Source organism: Lithobates pipiens, unplaced genomic scaffold (assembly GCF_037356315.1).
Source record: "Lithobates pipiens isolate NorthernLeopardFrog02 unplaced genomic scaffold, aLitPip1_a1.2 Scaffold_3, whole genome shotgun sequence".
Taxonomy (NCBI): Eukaryota; Metazoa; Chordata; class Amphibia; order Anura; family Ranidae; genus Lithobates; species Lithobates pipiens.
In genome coordinates, this window is record NW_027507790.1 from 38,712,225 (window position 1) to 38,728,341 (window position 16,117).

The 16,117-nt window shown below is 42.4% G+C and overlaps 1 protein-coding gene across 1 annotated transcript in view; it reads left to right on the plus strand.

The window, feature by feature from the left end:
• Positions 1-9,019: 9,019 nt before the first annotated feature.
• Positions 9,020-16,117, plus strand: part of CABP1 (calcium binding protein 1) — an 86,820-nt gene continuing 79,722 nt past the window's right edge. Inside the window, exon 1 of the mRNA XM_077461478.1 lies at positions 9,020-9,919. Within this exon, the coding sequence (XP_077317604.1) occupies positions 9,146-9,919 (774 nt within the window). The 5' untranslated portion in view covers positions 9,020-9,145. The remainder of the gene's footprint in view (positions 9,920-16,117) is intronic.

Sequence of the window (16,117 nt, forward strand, 5' to 3'; positions counted from 1 at the left end):
CATCCTCCATGCGCACCACTCTGCGTGAGTGGGGGGCTGGTCTCAAAATTACAAAGATACTCTAAAAAATGCAATTTCTCCCAGTGCCAACCCTATGGTTGAATCCCACCCTGGAACATATCTACAAATTGCCCTAACCCCACGCCTGGACTAGATTTAACATAAAAAAATTGGCCCAGGTAATCTCCAATCAATCCCTGGCTCCGCTCTCTAAATTGATTTCCGATTTTAACGTCCCACAGTCCTACTTTTTTTGCTACCTCCAGCTTTCTCATGCCTTCAGCCGCCAATTCTCCCACTCTTCCTCCCTAGGTGGTTCAGTCTACACTGGAGGACCTCCTCAGATCAGAATGTGCGAAAAAGCCCACCTCACAGCTAATGACCTCCCTTCCTACTCTGGGGAAACTTAGGAATTAATGGCTACATGACATCCCAGACTTTGACAATGACAATTGGGATGACATATGGGACTTCCCTTTCAGATCCCTTGTCTCACTAGGGCTGATACAGTTCAAGATGGTCCATCGTGTATACATTACCCCACATAGACTGCACAAAATAAATCCCGATCCCCCCCGGGTGCTGGTGTCCCAGGGGACTTTGCCCATATGTTTTGGACTTGCCCGGCTATTGTCGGGTATTGGAAAGCGATATTAAATTTAATAACCCAGGTCGCCACCATACCACTACAACCCACTATGTTAATCTGCATGCTGGGCCTGATAGAGCAACTGATTACCATGGTAGCAGGACACACTCTAGTTGGGTTACTTCTATTCTATGCCCGCAAAGCCATAGCCCTCAGTTGGCGCAAACTCAACCCCCCCCTTTCCCTGTGGAAACAACTAGTTAACAACAGCTTACCCCTCTACAAAGACAGTTATGCTAATAAGCTTCAGAAGCATAGTACATTTAACCAGGTACCCAGGATACCCCTTGCCAAATGCTAGCCGTATACTGCTGTAAAACGATGTCTTATTGTGCACATTCAAGACCTATACTGTCTTACTACCGCAGGAGCCAGCCTGTGATCATTATGGTGACCTATGATACCTGTTCTGTTTCATGTAACTGATTACCAAATGAAATGTCTCTTGTAAGGGCCACATCTGATACCCTTCATAACCAATATTTGTTGTTCTGTATTTGATGTTCTGATAACCAATAAAAAGATTTTTTCAAAAAAGATGTGTGGGGGTGCTAGAAACAATAGCACTACAACGTATCTGCTAAATGGCATTACATTTTTCTGCGCTTTTCTGTACGTGATTTTATGCATATTCCTGTAATACAGAGGTCTAAACCTTCACTAACTGCCATTGTATGCAAATTCAGTAGACTATCTCGCCAGCACACCAGACTTCTTGCAAAACAGACTTAAGCTGGGTACACACTACGTTTTTTTTTATGCAACCCTAAAAACTGACAGTTCCTTTTGGAAGCCTCTGTACTAACCATGCAAGGTTAGTTCAGTGATCTCCCCTGCTGAGTTGTTGTTTTCTGACAAGGGGACGGCCCCCCACCATAATACTCTGATCATGCTCTCTGCCAATGGCTGAGAGCGCTGATCGGGAGTCGGTTGGCTGCTGGTTTTCCAGTATGCACGTCCAACCAGTGCCGTATCCAGGGTATGGCACATATGGAAAGTGGCATGGGTGCCATATGAAGGGGGCACTTGTGAGTGGCTGACTTACCAGGGTCTCTTCTTCCCAGAAAACAATTTTAAAAGATGGATCTCAGACTACTGTTAAATATTTTTGGGAGCAATGAAAAATAACTTAGGTAATTAGTTAAAAAAAATAGGAAAAGAAACGGCAAAGGGACAAGTGGTTAAATGGACCAAACCATGGTATTCATATGCAAAATAAACTTTATTAGAATAAAAATTATAAAGATAGAAAAATTACCCTCTGAGCACCATAAAATAGTGTTCAGAAATAAAGAATAAGAGATAACGTTGTCACTCTAAAATATTGGACAACCAAGACATGGCTGTAAGCATGTAGAATAACCGCATAATTCATGAATCTCATATATTTCCATATATCTGAGCCACAATAGTCTATAAGTGGATTTTATCCTGAATACCAAGCCATACTTGTCCCTTATGGGCTGGTTGTATGCTACATGTGTCAAAGATTTCCACAGATGGCGATCTATTAAGAAATAATTGTCCAGGGCTTCCTGATATCTGAGGAAATAGTGCATTGCTGATTTTAAACAGTAGCATAAACTATAACTAATTGTCAATTGGTTATACATAAATGATTGCAAGGAAGTCCTTGGGTGTAAGTGCAAATAGCTCAGCAACTGCATTCCATGAAATGGGGATCCCATTTAGAAAAAATCCAGTTGAGTAAAGTGTCATGGCTGTAAAATCGCACATACATAGATTTGATTAGTCCCAGTGACCCGGATTGGATGGATACATTTCCTTGCAATAATTCATATATAACCAATTGACAATTAGCTTTAGTTTATGCTACTGTTTAAAATCAGCGGTCCACTATTTCCTCAGATATCAGGAAGCCCTGGACAATTAGTCCTTAATTGGTCGCCATCTGTGGAAATCTTTGACACATTTAGCATACGACCAGCCCGAAAGGGACAAGTATGGCTGGGTGTTCAGGATAAAATCCACTTATAGACCATTGTGGCTCCAATATATGGAAATATATGAGATTCATGTGTAGCGATGACGCTTTGGACAAAGTATTTGTCATGTACAAATGTAATTTTTGCCTCAGAACAGTAAAGGGGTTCTGAGGGTTAATTTTGTAGGTTTAACTTTGACATCAGTTTGGCTGGGTTGTGTTAGAGTTCTGCCTGGTAATGTGTACAGTTATGTGCACATGACAGGCTCAGAACCAGGCTCTGTTGGATGTTTTAGGTATCAGGTTTCCTGGAGCCAATCAGTGGGCGCGCTGGGCCCCGCTAAGGAGTCTGGGGAAGGGTACTTAAGATGTTGAAGTCATGTGTTCCAGTTTCGTTCGTGAGGCCCTAGCGGTCTGTTCCTGATTCTGGACCGGGGTAGCCCCGCGAAGGGTCCCGGTCATGGGAACTTTCGTTTCTCTACAACATGCTTCGGTTGGCTAACCCCAATAGACCTGCCTGGTCTGGGGTAAGGATCCGTCTGCTCCCGAGTCTTGGACCTGGCTGGTCCGAGGCACAGTAACTGAGGGAGGATCTAAGGCGTCCAGGTGTGCTCTCGGCTTGGAGGGGCACCGCAGGTCGTGTAGGTGACCGGGGGAGGACTCCGGAGGACTTCGGAGGAGGGCCAACAAGCTGGCATCCTGAGAAGTGCCTGGTTGCTGAGTTGTGAAGGACACTGACAAATTCACGCTTTTTCCAGTACTGCCAAGGAGACAGAGAACGTTCCAGGTACTGAGGAAAGAGGTTCCTGTTCACTTCTGTTATCAGTTACTTAAGGTCAAAGATTTCACTAGTTCTGGATCAAAGTGCTGACTGCCATAATCTCTGGCAAGAGATTTGTTCAGCCTTGAAGCGCCCAGCTGCAAGTGGCTACTCTCTGGGTGATATTAGAGACTTTCTCATATTAGCAGTTCAAGGTGCCTGAGTTTCTTCACCCTTGCCCTCTGTTCCCATACGAGACTGTGTTGTTGGATGTTACCCCTGCAAATAAAAACCTTTTCCAAAGGACTTTTATGGTGTCAGCGTCCAAAGTTGTTGGGTACTAACACTGGGAACCCCTAGACGTGGAAGAACCAGCCAAGCGGAGGTAACCGGTAAGCCCAAAAGTTAAGGCTGCCCTGCCAAGAGTTATGGCCGCTACACGTGTATTATGAGGTTATTCTACATGCTTACAGCCATGTCTTGGTTGACCAATATTTTAGAGTGACGACGTTGCCTCTTTAATCTATTTTTAAACACTATTTTATGGTGCTCAGAGGGTAATTTTTCTATCTTTAGATTTTTTGTACTAATAAAGTTTATTTGCCATATGAACACCATGGTTTGGTCCTCCATTCAACCACTTATCCCTTTCCCATTTCTTTTCCTTATTGTTTTGAATCTCTTCTTCCCAGGGCCAGATTAATGTAGAGGTTATTTGAGCTGCAGCTCCAGACCCCTACCATAATATCGGCCCAATACAGAGATTCTACACACAATTACCAGCTGGCTGCCAGCCGCTACATTGCCTTGCAGTCTCACCAGACAGCTGAATTATAGGCCCAAGACAGTGATCCGGCCCGTGGCGGCCGCTACATATGTTGCCTTGCAGAGAATGCTGCGCTGCATGGCCTCTGTACCAGTGCAGCTCATCGGTCCCGCTTATCAGTGTTAGTGCTGCCTCATCAATGCTGCCTTATCAGTGCCCATAAATGCCGCAAATCAGTGTCCATCAGTGCCCATAAATACCGCAAATCAGTGCCCATCAGGTCTGCCTATCAGTGCCGCTCATCAGCGATGTCTCTCAGTGCCCATTTGTGCAGCTCATTACTGCCAATCCATAATTTGTTCATTGAAAGATTAAATATCTTGACTTGTAGTTTTGTTAGCTGTTTTTTTTTGTTAAGGTTATCTGAAAGATGGGTTTCAAATGTTTTAACAGGGGTGCAGTTTCAGTGCTTGCCATAGGCGCCATTTTCACTAGATAAACTTCTGCGTCCAACATAGACACGTACAGAATGTCGGCCTGTATTTTTTGTACTGGCAAAGCAAATGTCTCCTGTGCGTGCGGGCTTAAGGGTGACCATACACAGTGTGAATTTCTTTCAAATCCACACAGACAGTGTTGACAGAGGAGTCAGCTTATGTCTTCTCCCAGCAGGGGAGCAGGGAAAGACAGGAGAAGCAGTCCCCACCAGGAAAAGACAGTGATTATTGCTAGCAGCTATAGCAAGAGAATCTGGCAGGTTGGTTGTACCCAAGTTGATTGATCGACCAATTTGGTACATTCAGCCTGCCCATTAATGGTTTGAATCCTAGCCGGTTCAACAGGAAGATTCAAACCATGTATGGCCGGCCCTAGGGCTCTTGAATACAGCTGTATATGTATGAGCCCTTGTACACACGGCAACCAACGGATTTTGCCCAACGGATTTTGTCCAAAACTGTTGCATACACACAGTCGGACAAAGTTGTCATAAAATCCGATTGTACTTAATGTGATGACGTTATTTCGTTAGGATGGGACTACGTTCAAGCTAGTAGCCAATAGCTTTAGTCTAGGAATTTGATCTGAGCTTGTGTGGCACTTTGTCCGATCGGAATTCTCTACACATGATTGGACATGTTGTTTGAAAATTTTATAGCCCAGCTGGAAAACTTGGTCCGTCGGATACTCAGACGGAAACAGTCCGATGGAGCCCACACACTGTCGGATTATCCGACAACACGGTCCTATCGGACATTGTCCATTGGAATGTCCGACCGTGTGTACAAGGGCTTAGACTTTAGAAATCATGCAGGGTTACCAGGTTTTGGAGACATGTATAAACGTCTTTATCAAGGCAGGAGAGATGTCTTGTTAAAATAGTCCAGCATAGTTCTGAACAGTGGTGGCTCGCCCATATTGGGTGCAATGGCTATTTACAGCCCTGCATTACTAACAGTTTAATTTTTCAGTTTGCTTGAGCACCAGCCGCCACTTGGTTCTGAAACATTGCATTTGCAAAATAGTGCCTAATTGTAACACTTACAGATGTCTGTTGACTCTCACAAAGATCACAATACTCCTGTGACAATAGCTTTTCCTGCTTTTCCTTCCAGAAGGAGCATCATCCATAGTCAGCATCTTTTTCCTGTACCAAGACATTAGCTCAAACATAACACACCCATGTAAGTTCTTTTGCCTTGCTATACAATGATGGTGCACAGCCTAGTGATCACTGGGGAAGGGGAACTGAGGAAATGCCTACCTGCAGCAGATGACATCATCTCAGCCTAGACAAAGCCACTTGTTTGAAACACATGGGCTGCGTTTTAATAACAAGAGCTACACTTGCTGTTGCTATATAAATTTCAGGAGTTTTTGTTGCAGATTCAGGGCTCTAGAACACAGCTGTAGCATTAGTTTGCCCATTGGCATGCATTACAAAATAAAAAAATGTACACAGCTATGCACAGGAAAACGCCATAATGCACGTTTACATCTGTACAGGATTTTTTTTTTTATATGTCAAATTTAACAGTGTGCACACGTAAACATGAGTGACAGCGCTTGCTTATGCATTGTATCATGCAGACCACAACAAGCGTATTTCACTCTGTACATCTAATATACCTACAAAATAGGTCACCTTTACCCAGTACCTACTATCCATTCTATCCATGCATAATGGGGCAACACAATGGCTTAGTGATTAGCACTCCTGGCCTAGGTCCCTGGTTAACACCCCAACCAAGACACTATCTGCATGGAGTTAGCATGTTCACCCTGTGCCTGTGTTGGTTTTCTTCCTGGTACTCTGGTTTCCTCACACACTCCAAGTACATGCTGGTATGTTAATTGGCTCCTGTATAAATTGGCCCTAGCATGTATATGTATGCATGTAAGATAGAGACCTAAGAGACCCTAAGGCATAACTTCCCTTCCGATCAATTTATGGTGGCCATACACACTATGATAAATGTTTGATTTCTTTTTAGGTCCATCTCTTCTGATGGGAAGAATCAATCTATAGTCGACAAGCCATTTGATAAATACCCCACACATAGAAGTGGATTTTGATTGATAGTTAGGATGCGATCGCAACTAATGCTGCGTACACATGATCAGAGAATTCCGCTCAACTTTGGCTTGCATACACACCCTCACACAAAAGTTCTCTGAACTTTCGACCATTAAGAACACGATGACATACAACACTATGACAAGCCGAGAAAATTAAGTTCGATGCTTCCGAGCATGCGTCGAATTGTTTCCGAGCATGTGTAGGAATTTTGCACGTCGGAATTGCTACAGACGATCGAAATTTCCGATCTGAACTTTTTCCATCGGAAAAATAGAGAACCTGCTCTCAATCTTTTGCTGGCGGAAATTCTGCCAGCAAAAGTCCGATGGAGCATACACACGGTCGGAATATCCGACCAAAAGCTCTCATCGGACTTTTGCTGGTGGGATTTCCGATCGTGCGTACGGGGCTTTAGAATCATCAATTATTTACCACATCTCTGTTTCAACTATGCAATATCATAATCCGATTGACACAGGATCAGATTAATGTACAAAGTATCCCAGTGCTGCCAATTGATGCAAAACAATTGATAATATTTTTGCCTGTCTAGTTGACACAGTATTAAGGAATTCAATCAAAACCGAGTCTAAGCCTGGTTTCACACTGCTGCGGTGGAGACATTGCATGTTAATTCGCACTGGAATCACAGCACATTCCTGTGCGACTTACATGCGGTGTCTTTGGGGTTCGATTTGAGCCATGGATTTGTATGCCTGAAATCACACTGCATTCGCACCAAACTGTTGCAGGACTCTTTTTTTTTGTCTGCACCAGAATTGGATCGCAAGGATGTTCACAATGATCGCAATGTTCGCAAGGATGTTCTGCAAATCGTACTGCATTTTGCAAACTGATTGCAGGGTGTCATTAACTTAACATACACTCCGCATGGATGGGTTGATATGTAGATGCGGTGCTGAACCGACAGCTAATTCTCTAGTGGGAAACCCAAGCTCAATCGATTGGAAAGGAAGTTATGGCTGTTTTATTGAGGTTTAACAGTAATGCCACGTACACACAACCGGACTTTCCGGCAGACTAGGTCCGACGGTCTTCCCGACTGACTTTTGGCGGACTTCCAATGGACTTTCCGAACGAACAGACTTGGCCACACATAATCACACCAAAGTCCGACGGATTCGACCGTGATGACATACGACCAGACTAGAATAAGGAAGTTCATAGCCAGTAGCCAACAGCTGCCCTAGCGTCGGTTTTCGTCCATCGGACTAGCATACAGGTGAACGGATTTTTCAACTGGACTCGTGTCCATCGGATAGGTTTGAAACATGTTCTAAATCTAAAATCCGTGTGATTTTTCGACAGCAAAGGTCCGCTAAAGCCCACACATGGTCGAATTGTCTGACGGATTTGTTCCGTCAGACCTTTGCTGTCGAAAATTTCAGCCGTGTGAACGCGGCATTACAGACAATCAAGGTAAGACAGGAGTTCAAAGAATATCACATCATCAAATAACAGCAACAAGGTAAATAGCCAGGATGTTATAGTCGATGTACCAAATAAAAAAAAACATATGTTAACCAACAAAAACCCCCCCAAAAAGGTCATATCTGAAAGTGCATCTTAATGTAGAGACATATTTTACATTGAACGCAAGGTAAATAGTAAGCAAATAAAGAAGACTATGTAATAACGAAGAAAACTGTCCACATAAATCTATACCATATCTTGGGAAGAACAGGGGGAAGGGGAAGATATGGCTGTTTAATCGTTTGTGGATTTGATCATTTTCATTAAATCGCACATCAAATCGGACAAAAAAAGGCAGAAAATGATTGATCTTGTTGCGTTGATCGCCAGCACCAAGATGCTTTGTTTATACTGTTTGTAGTATTTTGATTAATCGGATTTTAAGTGTGGAAATCGAAATGCAATCAATAACCTATGATCACATCTTTCAACTATCGATCAAAATCCACTTCCCAGTGTGTGTCGTATCGATTGAATAGGTTGTCGATTGTAGATTATTCCTATCAGAAAATAAATGAATAATTTATGAAATGTGTACACTCATTATTTGATTGTAAGCTCCTTGAAGGCAGGAATTGATGTGTAAATGATAAATACCTGCATTAAATATAAAAACACATTAGAGATCTAGGTGCATGAACATGTGCATACATGCATGGATGAATGTGTATGTGACACAAGCAGGGCATTGTGAGATGTCTGGACTTTTATTGGAAATGATGGGAAGAAATGATGTGAGTCCTCTCCTCATCTCTCTCTCTCTCCTGTGTCATCCACCTTCTGATCCGCTCCTCCCTTTCCATTTCAGCTCCCTCCTCCCTCCCATTCAAGCTGTGTGCTGGAGCTGTCACTGGCGCGGTGGTGCTGAACAGACGTGGCCGGTAGAACATGCCTGTGCCTCGGCTGTCCGTGTGCTGAGCATCCTATGGCAGGACTGAGCAGGCTCCAGAGACATGAACGACAGCGGCAGCTCTGTGCTGAGCACTGGGGAGAACAGGAGAGTTCATCACAGATACCAGCTGCCCCATGAGACTGATCCAAGCTTCAGGAGGCCTCTATGCCACCCCAGGGAGAGTGGACTTTCTGGGGGACGGAGACGGCTATCGCCACGGACAACCGAAAGCCCCCCGATAATGAGAAGACTCCCTCCGCAAGAGGGGGCACGAAAGCCTAGACACCCCACCAGCCCTCAATATGTCCAGTACCCCGCTAATCCGCATCAGTCCCCTTCCATTTATTCCCAGTACCCTTCAAGGTACTATCACTCCAGCAGCCCACCTGCTGCTGAGCACCATAGTCATATTCAGCACCATCCTAATTATCAAAGTCATCATCCACAGACTCCCACTCACCACCCTCATCCTAGTCACCAGCACATGACTCCACATAGGCAGACTCCCAGTCCCAAGCAGCAGTCTCCCAGTCCAAGGCACCATTCACACAGTCCCAGGCAGCAACCTTCCAGTCCCAGGGACTACCCACCCAGTCCTAGGGAACACACACCTAGTCCCAGGCTGGTGTCTCCCAATCCCAAGGAGCAGCCAGAGACTAGAAATGAACACAGAACAAAGAAGAAAGAGGCTGAAAAGGTTTCAGAAGGAGCTTCCACCCAGCCAACCAAAGTCAGTGACCTTCCACCGGCCAAGAGCAGTGACAGTGACCCCGATCCAGACTCGGAGCCCCTGTTTGTGGAGCTGCACCCAATTCTGAGTTCTGTGTTTGGTCAGGTGAGAGTTCTAGGCTCATCAACTTTTTGTCCTTGCCTTAGCATCCCCAAAACCTCAATGCCCTCCTCTGCCCTCACCACCCTGTTTGCATGCTTTACAGTCACCCTCTGTTTCTAGTATGTAATCTATATTTTATCATCGTGCAGGTTCAGAGTCTATGTTCCAAGCAGATTTGTAGTTTTGCAGTCCTTGTGTAATCACATCATTCGAATATTAGTACATTTCCACTTAGGTTGTGTTTATACTAACATGTATGTCGCTCTTGAAGTCTTAAAATGCACAGCCTATAAGAAAACTGGCTTAACTACCTTGCATTGTCTTGTCAAGGGCATTGGTGACATAAGGTGACACACCATCCGAAAACTTTGCAATTTTTCAATCTGTTATTAGCAACTTTACAGGCTTTTATGAGTACTAATGAAATAAGGCATAGACATCTTATAATGGCATTATATTAATGTAACCACAACTGTATGTAAAACCTAGAGTCTCCTCTTCTGGATTGTGAAACCCTTCAATGACTTTGCTGTAAGAATGCAAAGAGTTATTTGTTGTAGAGTGATGGTATTTATCTCTTGAATAAGAAGTAGAAGCTGTGGCTGAAAATGACTGGGAGGATACCATACAAAGCTGATATACTGCACTGATATCAATACATCTAACCGTCCTTAACCTTGACAGACATGCAACAAAACTTGGGTGGCATAGCATAAGATATAGCAGAAGATAAAAATAATTTTCCTATGTACTCAGTGACAATCGATACAGATAAAAATTAATCTGCAACTATGCTTAGTCCCATTACATTTAATATTTGCATTAATCAATAATATTGCTCCACTTTCACCCTAGGGCCATTGGGGCTGTGACTAAAGCATGGCACACTTAACGAAAATGTAATCGTTTTTTCCACATTAACCCACCAACAGATCAATCAATAGTTTTCTTCATCTATTTTAATACACACTTGCTGATTAGGACCATTGCAAACATTTTCTCATACAGTATATATATATATATATATATATATATATATATATATATATATATATATATATATATATATATATATTTTTTTTTTTTATTTTTTTTTTTATTTATTGATTTTTTGTTATTACTATAATGAATTTATTTGTTAATATAGGTATACGTCTTTAATCATCTCCATAAGTTTTGTGTTTATTTATTTTTTTCATTTACATAGCAGGAGCATATTTCACATCCTGACATAGTTACAGTCATTTCTGTCTTTAAACCTGAAGGGTATAGTCTAATATTTTTTTCTCTATCATACAGTGATACCAGTAAAGCCATATCTTGCACTGATAGGGGCTAAGAAGCCTGCTGTATGCAATTTGGTAATATTGGCTCTGTAAAATTGTAGCTATTCCTGTACTATACATAGGTGCTTCTGGATGCACAGGTGGTTAAAAGGGACAAAAAGGAATGTGTAGCACGACTGCCCACTTACCTATAAGCAGAAACTGAATCCCTTGTTTTGGGGTTTTGTGCTGGAAGTGAGGATATGTAAATATCTTCTGTTAAAAGAAGGCAATGATGTATCACACATAATACACAAAAACATACACAAACTAAGGCCACTTTAGGTGGAAAACAGGCTCGCCATACATAGTACAATCTGATTGTACAATCTCCTTTAGATCTGTTGGCAAGTAGTGGAAAGGCCTCTTTGGGTGGATACAGATTTGTTGGATAGACTAGATAAGACCTCCTATTACTGTTTTAGTGAAACTAAATTGGATTGTATGGACATTTTATGGTCAGATTGTAAAGTGTATAGTGAACTTTAAACTACAGGTATATTTTCAGGTTCTGGGATGAAACTTGAACAACTGGAAGAGACCTTTTCAAAAATGGCGATCATGCACATCTTAAAAGATCGCGCCCCAGGTTTTATGAAAATTTCATAGTAATACAGTCTGATAGCATTCATACATAACCTGCATTTATCCATATGCAATGTGGCATCTTTTTTCACCTATCCGGTTTCACACTTAGCCCTTGTACACACGGTCGGAGATTCCGACAGAATGAGTCCGATCGGACCGTTTTGTCGGATAATCTGACTGTGTGTGGTCTCCATCGGACTGTTTCCGTCGGAGTATCCGACAGACCAAGCTTTCCAACTTGTCGGTAAAATTTTCCGACAACATGATCCGATCGGACCTTGTCCGATCATGTGTAGAGAATTCCGATTGGACAAAGTGCCACGCATGCTCAGATCAAATTCCTACACCAAAGCTATTGGCTACTAGCGTGAACGTAGGCCCGTCATAACGAAATAATGTCATTACATTCTGATCAGATCAGATTTTCCGACAACTTTGTCCGACCGTGTGTATGCAAAGGTTTTGGACAAAATCCGACGGATTTGGTTGTCGGAATGTCCGACCGTGTGTACAAGGCTTAGATATATAGTTTTACATGTGTCAACAGTTGTATTCATGAAGGACGCTTGGGTCAGTTACATTTCTAGTAGTAACTAGGACGTATATGGGTTTCCCCCAGTTTAGGTGTTTGACCTAAATTAAAATTTTTTTTTAATTTAAATTTTTACATTTTTTAATGATAATGAGAATTGGGGGAATAAGTGATCTTATTTACTACCAGAGCAGCCAGTTACCAGCCCTGAATGTTGTCACACGTGAGCAAGTTTTTATTCCTGTTTAAGCTCCAACTTACACCCAATCAGAATTTAAAACGTTTTTGTGGGCTGCTGTAGAACGGGTTAGTGGGGGCATGAGTGGAACTTGTCCCTGGATGGGCACATAACGGGCTCACTGAAAAGTTAAATTCCAGTGAAAAATTATATATAGTTAAGCATTTGTTAAAAAAAAAAAAATATATATATATATATATATATATATATATAAATCATATATATATATATATATATATATATATATATATATATATATATATATATATATATATATACAATAAGCATCTGAGCTTGACTTGATACCCACCTCCTGTAAAACTGATCTAGTTCTCTCTTGCTTTGTGCAGTGCTGTCAGTATAACACATGCTTGCAGTGTTGTCAGCCTCCTGCAGCATTTTTTACTGACAGGACATGGAAAATTTACTGGTGGAACACTTTTTTTTTTTACTGACAAATTAAAAAAAGACAGAACTTCTCTTAAAAACTAAGATATTTAAACAGTATACACACACAACATGGAAACACTGGCGATACCCATGAAAAGTAATTTTGCCTGATTTACACCTAAAAAGTCAACACAGCATGGCAAATTATCAGCCCCTGATATTTACAGACAGTTGTACACATCACTGATTTTTACAAACTCTCAGTAAATTTACTGATGGTTGGAAACCTTGCATGCTTACAGAAGCTAATTCCGCGTACATGCGACTGGACTTTTCGACGGACTAGGTCCGATGGAATGAATCCGTCGGATATTACGATCGTGTATGGGCTCCAGCTGACTTTTTTTTTCCCAAAAGTCCGACGGACCTAGAAATAAAACATGTTTCAAATCTTTCCAAAGGACTCGAGTCCGGTTGAAAAATCAGTTCGTCTGTATGCTAGTCCGACGGACGAAAACCGATGTTAAGGCAGCTATTGGCTACTGGCTATGAACTTCCTTATTCTAGTCCGGTCGTACGTCATCACGTTCGATTCCATCAGACTTTGGCGTGCTTGTCCGTTTGTTCGGAAAGTCCATCGGAACTCTGCCGAAAGTCTGTCGGGAAGACCATCGGACCTAGTCCGTCGAAAAGTCTGGTCGTGTGTATGCAGCATTAGAGTACAGAGATGGCTAATAAGCTGCTGCTTCTTCATTGTCCAATCACAGGCCGAGTTACATCCTGGTCTAAATTGCTTAAAGGATAACTAAAGGTTCCTTTTTTTTTTATTTAAAAAACAAACATGTCATACTTCCTCTGTGCAGTTGGTTTTGCATAAAGTGGCCCCGATTGCACCTGGCTCCTCCTCTTCTTGAGTGCCCCGTTGGAGAAGCTCTCTCCCTCAGGGCATCCGTGTGGGGGCACTCCCGTGTCCTGCTGAGGCGCCCATTGACAAAGACAGCAGGACTCGGCTTTGACCCACCCCCCCCCCCCCCCCCACGGCTTGCACATCATTGAATTTGATTGACAGCAGCGGGAGCCAACGGCTGTGCTGCTATCAATCTATCTAATCAGGGCCCGAGACACTGACTGGAGCGGGTGTGCCCGTCCCTGGCGCAGGAACAATCTGGCACAGGTAAGTAAAATGGGGGATCTGGAGGGCTGGTGCACTACAAGAGGTTTTTCACCTCAATGCATAGAAAAAACGTAAGGGTTTACAACCCCTTTAACTGCAAAGTAGTCTGTAGAGATTGCCAGGACCTAACTGTCTGTGAAGAGTGTCTAGATTACAAGATTGGCTGGAGAGAACTACAAGACATTTGGACGGTGAAATATTTACATATTGGGGGTTATTTACGAAAGGCAAATCCACTTTGCACTACAAGTGCAAAGTGCACTTGAAATTGCACTGAAAGTGCACTTGGAAGTAAAGTCACTGTCGATCTGAGGGGGACATGGAAGGAAAATAAAAAACAGCATTTTAACTTGCATATGATTGTATAATAAAATCAGCAGAGCTTCCCCTCATTTCAGATCTACCCCTTAGGTTTACAACGACTGCACTTCCAAGTGCACTTTTAGTGCAAAGTGGATTTGCCTTTCGGAAATAACCCCCATTGCATTTAACTTGTGTATTTAGCTGTTTGCTTGTAATTCAGCTCTTTGTCTCAGGATTTGTCATTGGGAGGGTTCATAATATGCATATTAGCTGATTTGCTAAGGAATTATTTGGAGTCTGTGGCTACGCTGTCACATGTTTGTCACACGGTTACAGTGTTAAAAGCAGGATGAGACAGCAGAAATGACTTTGTGGAGAATAACCACCCCCGGTACCCACCTTTCGTTTAAAATTTGTAGTTTTGGTGCCTTGTTTGGTTATTTTTACAGCTTTGTGGAAAGCTGTATAGCATCAGATATCTGGACATCCCATCTGTGGTAAATCCAGCATGGCTGCACCCAGAATGCACTTAAACCCCCTAAAAAATTTAATATATTGCAACCTACCAATCATTAATTGTGGTAGCTGCATTAGTTTTTTTCTTTTCCTTTAATTTCACCTGCTGATCTGGCCAGTGCCACACTTCCTGTCTTAGGCCTCTTATACAGACATCCACAGGATGTTAAAAACAGGTTTTACTAGCCCCCAGCCGCCCACCAAAAGTGTAAAAATAAAGACAGAGGAGGCTGTTCATGCCACCGTTGCAGTGCTTTGCATCGTGGAAAATTTTATGTAACATACTGAATAAATTACATTAGCAAAAAATTTGAGACACGGGGGGTTATTTACTAAAGGAAACTCCACTTTGCACTGCAAGTGCACTTGGAAGTAAAGTCGCTGTAGATCTGAGGGGGACATGCAAGGGAAATAAAAAACAGCATTTTAGCCTGCACATGAATGGATGATAAAATCAGCAGAGCTTCCCCTCATTTCAGATCTACCCCTTAGATTGAGAGTGACTGCACTTTCAAGTGCACTTGCAGTGCAAAGTGGATTTACCTTTCTTAAATAACCCCCACGGTGTTCTGAAAAAAAAGTGTTTTCATACTGCAGTCCACTTATTTGATAAAGTAGTATTACCACCATACATTTCAGCATGTGGGTCATTTTTATACATACATTCCAACTTTGTACTAAACCCAGGACCCTGCATTCACAATATCTGGTCTCCCACAGTACACAGAACATGGAAATGCAGTTATTTTAGTAAATATAAACTGCTAAATAACTTTTCTCATCAGCAGTATATAGCAGTTTTGTGACTTCTATCAGGCCGAGCACAGGTTATAGCTTGTAGGAGGACATTTCATTCTCCTCTAATTGTCCTATGAGGCTGCATGAATGTGCAGAGTGCCCTCAAGGCTCTGTACTATCAGTAGATGGATCGGGGACTGTGGAAGAAGGGGAGGATCAGAGAAGACAGGATCAAACAGACTTTTTACACAATGCGCAGGATTAACCCCTTAATTTCCACAGTGAGTATAACAAGCATGCTTTACTGTATATACCGACTGATTTTACTGTTGTGGATTTAGTAACACTTCCATTACTTCCATTAAGGCCATCCATTACTTGAGCACCAGTGGTGAAA